Genomic DNA, 6,441 nt, shown 5'->3' on the forward strand with positions numbered 1-6,441 from the left:
AGCAAGCATCTTGCAAAAACACGTGAAACAAAGAAATGAAAATAGTTTCATGTTGTTATTGATGGTTATGAGAATTTAGTGCAAAGAATTGCAATTAGGAAGCAAAGATCAACATTGGTAGAGCTACTACTTTGTACAGCATCAAAAAATTAGTCTATTAAGCAAGGAACAATTCAAGTGGACAATACTCTTTTGCTTCAAATAGAGGCAGAGACAAGGGGATATCATTATCAAATAGAGGAGGTGGACATAATCAAGATCAATAACAATAGCAATATCAACAATAATAAAATAAGAATCATGGTCCTCATCAGCATTAGCATTCAAATAGTGGTAGTATGTGAACAAAGGTGGTTCATCTAATAGACGTTCATTTTGACTGAAGGAAGATTCTTCATATATATTTTCACATATTCAATGCAATTATTGTGATAATTTTGGTCATATGAAAATTGGTGCGAAAAAATTAATCAAGAAAGTTAGTAGAACAACAATGAAAAATCCAAAGGAATAGGAAATTATCATGGATATAGTCACAATCAAAATCATTATGCCAATCAATAACAAGGTCATAATGAAGAGGCATAAATAGAGAACATGTGTACATCACAATAATAAGCATGATAGAAGAATATGAATGTTCAAAAGTAGGTCCATCAAACAAATATAGCTATCATGTAGGATCAAAATCCATGGTACATTATCAATGGAGCATCATCACATATTAAAAGTCATTATAAAAAACAACCTATAGACATGAAGCATTTAGAAGGTTCAAAGGAAGTGAAAAAGGAACAAGTCCAATTGAAAATTTCATAAACAAAGAATATTTTCATGATGTGATGTTTGTTCCAAAACTCAACAAAAGGATTTGATCAAGTGGACAAATGATGGAGAATGGTTATAGAGTTACCTTTGAAGGAGATTACTGGTGATCAAAGTCAAGTCATTGGAAAAGCAATGAAATAAGGTAGATTCTAGAGAATGATTGCACAAGTTTCAATCTTCATGTAATGCCCCTAGATTATCAACCTAAGAGTTCTAGAACAAGTGATATAAACATGTTTATTTCGAGAGTAACACAATTTAGGAACAACAATATGATCATTGGCATTCCAAAATTGAGATTTCTTGGCAAAGTTTGTGAAGCTTGTTGTTTTGGGAATAGGCCTTGAGAACGGCCATGTAAGCAAAATGGGAGGGTTATATGGAATTCGTGAAGGGTTGAGGGAAACTTTCCAAGTTTTTTAGACCAAAAGGTTGAATGCAGGGGATCGAGCAACCTTCAAGGCGAGAAGTTATTAGTGAAATGCCTGAGGGATGCAAATTCCTGGAAAAGAAAAGGCAATTGACGACAGTCGGAGCTTTTTTTTTTGGAGTGCCAATCTGGAGCTTTTCACACACATTGAGGGGCTGGGGGAAGCTGATTTTAACTAGTGATATTAAAGCATGTGAGCATTTGGACATCTTCTAGCATTGACAGTGACCTTTGAGACTTCTTTCAGTGACTCGGAGGTTGGCTCACCAATCAATCTCGAAAAACAAGATGAATTGCATTTATAGGGTCTGCGTGGATGGTCTGCGTGGATGGTGAGACTGAAGAAAGCGAAGGGCAAGGAGTAGGCAGAGTAGTTGTAGGCAGTGTCATGCTCTTCTTTTGACTTGAAGGTGGTGGGATGCGCAGGAAGCAAATGACGCCTGATTTTGTGTTGCTACTATTGATAGCCATGAATGCATCGATTTTCCTGGAAGATCCTCCCAAAAGGCCACCCACAAAAGTCGCAAAATTTCTCTTTTGAAAAAGTGGTATTATAACTAAGCCCTATTCTTAGAGGAGTAGGCCAAAAAGTTGCAAGAATTGGACGGTGGAGATGATGATCGACCCGACTTGTGCGGCAAAGCCCTGATGGAGAAACCAAAGGTAGAAGCACGGAAGGGAGGGAGGGTGAAGGAGAAATCGAGGAAAAGGGGGGGGGGGGGTGTTGGAGGTAGGCAAGTGGGGAAAGAAAAAGTGGGTAGGTATGAGGAGGTCAAAAAGGGCGGGGGGGATTTACACCAGGGATACTAACGTGCTCGATGTGCGATGTTCCGAGGAAAAGAAGTTGCGAGGAGGGGAGGGGGGAGATGATCTTCAAGTGGGCTGTAGAAGCTGTTGCTACGGGATGGTGGGGATGATCTTCCAAGCGACAGCTGCTATTGTTGTTGCTGCTTCTGCTAGAGGTGTTGCTGCTACTGTTGGGGTGCTGGAGGAACTTGATGGAGAAACCAAAGGCAGGGGGAGGAGGAGGACAAGGGAAATGTAGGTGGGGGTAGGTGTGAGAGGGGGAGGATTTACACCAAGGCTGAAAGAAGAGGGAAGGGCCTATTTACACCAGGGTTAGTGAAGTGCACTGTTTGGTGCCGGCTTTGTATAATTTCTCCATTTGGTTTCGTTCATTTCTTCATCGTCGTCGTCTCTCCAAAAACTCTGTTTTTGTGTCATCGTGGGGAGCTTTTGGAGCTTGGAGCTTGCGAGCTATGGCGATGGCTTCCTCCAGATTTGTTGCTTCCCGATCTCGCCTCGTTTCCTCCCTCCTCTCCTCCCCTGCTCCTCGCCTCCCTCCCTCCTCCTCTTCCTCCTCCCGCTTCTCCACCAGTTGGTGGAGCTCCGTCCAGCCCTCCCCCCGTGACCCCATCCTCGGCGTCACCTCCTCTTTCCTCTCTGACTCCCACCCCAACAAGATCAACGTTGGCGTCGTACGCTTCCTCCCCCCTCCCTCTCCCACTTTTTTCGCTTCGTTTCCCTGTTCTTTTTTTCCTTCCTTTCAATTTAATTGCTCCCGCACGCAGAGCCCTCCCTTTCGATTGCTTCATTGCTTCCAACAGCACCCCATTTCTCGCGCCGTCGCTTCTGTCCGTTTCTTAATGGCCTCTCCATTGTTTGTGCTTGAATCAGCTAGGCAGAAAAGCATCGTTCCTCTTGCAATTTTTTACTAGATCTGTGCTTGTTTGTCCGGCTCCTTGCATCTACTTCCCTTGTTATCTTTGTGCGATCTGATATTGTATTATATGGGGAAATAATTGCAGCGTGGCAATCACTGGATTAGTAGCACTGACTTACGGATTGTCGTTTGTATTCGGCGCCTGTGAATCCATCCTGCAACATCTTAGTTCATGACCAACCTGCAATTTAGAGCATGCAGAGGCCTGAGCTAGTTCACCTGGGGTGTGTATTCAGAGAGAATTGTTTCATGGCAATTGCTTACCATTACGTCTAGAGAACGCTTACATTTTGGCGACTGGGACTGGAGGAGCTACAGATCGCAATTGCGAATTCACTGTTCGGCGCTCTGTTTCCAGCTATATTAAAGTCTGTGGCCTCGTTGGTGCATCAAACTTAGCACGTTGTTTTGTCTCCCAATTTTCACACAATTTAACTTGACACAGGGCATATAGCCCTTCGAAGGGAGTACTGGTTTTCTAGACCACTGACTCTTGATACAGTGCGTCATGCTTTAGCAAGCACGGGGCTGACTGTTCGGCGGAATTATTCGTGTAGCCCTCTAAGCATGCAAATGCGTTTGCTTTCGTTTATTACATCACAGTACGAAAAATAATAATGATGCGTGCTATTCGTCCGTTTCACGTGTATTACGTGGCACGGCCTATTTTTACTTGAGAAATCTTGTAGTTTTTACTTTACTGAGCATTAGGATAACTTGAAGCTCTCTCTTTAAAGAGCTTCGAGCTTGACTTGTAGTAGGAGCGTGTTTGACGGCTTCCATTGTGTTTGATTGGAAATAGAGTCAAGTCACAGAGAATGATCTTTGCAATTGTTAGACTCCGAGTTTGTCCTTGATTTGCAGGGTGCATATCGTAATGATGAAGGCAAACCAGTGGTGTTGAAATGTGTACGGGAGGCAGAACAACGTATACTTGGGCGTGACCTCATGTATGGTTTTGAGTTTTTGGCTGATTACACGTAGATATTCCTAGAATGGACCAGAAAATTTAATATGTCAAACAAGGTAAAATATAACTTTAAGGCCTTTTTTGGCAGGGAGTACTTGCCAATGGGTGGTAGTGCCAAGTATTGTGACCTTGCTGTCAGCCTTGCTTATGGTGAGGATGCAGACGTCTTGAAAGACAACAGAGTCGCATCTGTTCAGGCGCTTTCTGGTACAGGTGCAGTCCGCCTTTTTGCAGATTTCGTAAAAAGATTTAAACCAGAGTCCGAGGCTTACTTGCCAGTACCAACATGGTCCAAGTGCGTGAAAATTTTCCCCTGTTTTAATCTTTCCCTACTTGACTGCTCTGATTTATTAGATCTATTGAATGATAACAGTTGAGTGTCTTCAAATTACTGTTTCAGTCATCACAACATTTTCAGAGATGCCAATGTGAACCAGCATACGTACCGATACTACTTACCCAGCACACGGGGGCTGGATTTTGATGGTCTTAAGGAGGACTTGAGGGTGAGCTTGTTATATGTTCAAGTTGTCCCTGGCTGCATGCAAGATGTGTTATGTCACTTGGTGATGTACGCCTAGATTTCTGTTCATCCCTTTTGGATGGTGCTTTACGTTTACAGAGTCTCAGAAGAGGGTTGTTTACCGTATGTGTGCAGAATGCTCCCAACAGGTCTATTTTCCTGTTGCATGCATGTGCTCACAATCCAACTGGAGTCGATCCAACTCCAGAACAATGGAAGGAACTCTCACAAATTTTTAAGGTAATGCAGACTAGTTGCCATGTCAGTTATAATGCGTCCAACCTTTGTTTACATAGAACTAGGGTTTTGTGCCGAGCTCTCTGCTTAGTTATGTTATATTGAATTCGCTGTCTCATCGTCAGAAAGTTTCTCATGGATGCAGGAAAAGGAACACTTTCCGTTATTTGACATGGCTTATCAGGGATTCGCATCTGGTGATACTCAGAGGGACAACCAAGCAATCAGGATATTTTTAGCTGATGGCCATCAGCTTGCCTGCTCACAGTCGTTTGCAAAGAGCATGGGTTTATATGGGCAGAGAGTTGGGTGCTTGAGGTACAAATGATTTAGTGTACATTGGTAAGAATGCAGAGGATATTAGTCTCCTTATGACTTGGCTGACTTGTTTGTTTGAAACCAGTGTCATATGTGATGATTCTACTCAGGCAGCGGCTGTAAAAAGTCAGCTGGAGTATATTGCTCGACCTATGTATAGCAGCCCTCCTCTTCATGGCTCACTTATCGTGACAACGATTTTATCTGATTCAGACCTGCGGACTCTCTGGTTTAAAGAAGTGAAGGTAAGAAAGGACTGCAGTAAATGCATTGATGTTCCAGCTAGTAGGCTTTGACCAAGGACGGTCTTGGGTTTGGTCTGACTCTTTGACATCGCTACCCCAGGAAATGGCAGATCGCATTATTGGCATGAGGACCTCTTTGCGAAAGAATTTAGAAGAGTTGGGATCCAAGCTCAATTGGGCACATGTCACTGATCAGGTGAAACAGTCACCTTCAATTCTTTTTAGAAGTTACATCTATCTTATGGTACATGAAAACTGAACTAGCTGTTTTGGCAGATTGGGATGTTCTGCTATAGTGGCCTTACTCCAGAACAGGTTGATCGCATGACTCAGGAATTCCACATCTATATGACCCGTAATGGGCGAATCAGGTATCAGTATTTTATGGTAAAAGTATTTAGCGAAGGAATAGTAGTTTTACATTTTCTCTTCAGTGTCTGATGTTTTGGTTGACCAAATAGTCATGATGTCCACTGTCGATGGCATGCCATAACTAATGTTCCATAACAATTTTTTCATGAACAGCATGGCAGGTGTTACGTCACAGAACGTGAAATATCTGGCAAATGCAATTCACGAGGTCACCAAGCAGTAGGGTTAGAGACTAGTCTGATGAGCCAATTTTGTTCTCATTTTTCCTAAAATTTCCTATGGAGCCCATTTACATTGAAATTCTTACGTAAAAATTTCCCCCCTGGCAAGCCTGCATTGAAGCTTGACAGTGTCAAAGAGAGTTGCAAAGAGAGCTTTAGTCCTGTATGCCAGTTTTGCTGCGGTGTCACAAAATTAGATTAGCTCCACAATTGTTCATTAGGTGCATGGCAGTTTTTCTCCTTATTCAAGGCTTTGTACTGCCACGAAATAATTTAATAAGAGAACAGTTTTGACATTAGTTCATCTCATTGCAGAATTTTGATATTTTCTTGCTTTCAAACAGTTGTTTGGGTTCTTTTAATTGTAGTTTTTTGGAAGTGATGAGGTTAATTTGGATTAAGGAAACGAGCAAATGTCTTTGATGCAAAATACTTCAAGATTCTGGCTGTAGTAATATATTTCATTTTCAAGCCTGTTATCTTAGGTAATCAGTCTGATTTGCAACTGATTGTGCTGCACCAACTTTTTAACACTTCCCTACGAGTGTAGAATTTGAAAGATTACTCAAGAAAA

General features: G+C 42.1%; 1 protein-coding gene across 1 annotated transcript; it reads left to right on the forward strand.

Annotated features, from left to right (window-relative positions):
• Window positions 1-2,406: 2,406 nt before the first annotated feature.
• Window positions 2,407-6,169, forward strand: ASP1 (aspartate aminotransferase 1). Its single transcript, XM_087373835.1, has 10 exons — window positions 2,407-2,736; window positions 3,846-3,931; window positions 4,040-4,246; window positions 4,352-4,457; window positions 4,610-4,714; window positions 4,857-5,029; window positions 5,115-5,274; window positions 5,375-5,470; window positions 5,551-5,645; window positions 5,800-6,169. Exons 1-10 carry the CDS (start codon window positions 2,518-2,520, stop codon window positions 5,867-5,869), a joined length of 1,317 nt encoding a protein of 438 aa, XP_087229961.1. The 5' UTR covers window positions 2,407-2,517; the 3' UTR covers window positions 5,870-6,169.
• Window positions 6,170-6,441: the final 272 nt, after the last annotated feature.

This window comes from Dipteris shenzhenensis, chromosome 4 (assembly GCF_047967505.1).
Source record: "Dipteris shenzhenensis isolate YYH24624 ecotype China chromosome 4, Dip_SZ_1.0, whole genome shotgun sequence".
NCBI lineage: Eukaryota > Viridiplantae > Streptophyta > Polypodiopsida > Gleicheniales > Dipteridaceae > Dipteris > Dipteris shenzhenensis.

Bases quoted from the DNA above. Each gene is read 5' to 3' on its own strand.
- ASP1 (XM_087373835.1), top strand. From the start codon at position 2,518: ATGGCGATGGCTTCCTCCAGATTTGTTGCTTCCCGATCTCGCCTCGTT. The intron at 3,932-4,039 runs GTATGGTTTTGA...CTTTTTTGGCAG, and splicing joins ATACTTGGGCGTGACCTCAT to GGAGTACTTGCCAATGGGTG. The intron at 4,715-4,856 runs GTAATGCAGACT...TCATGGATGCAG, and splicing joins AACTCTCACAAATTTTTAAG to GAAAAGGAACACTTTCCGTT.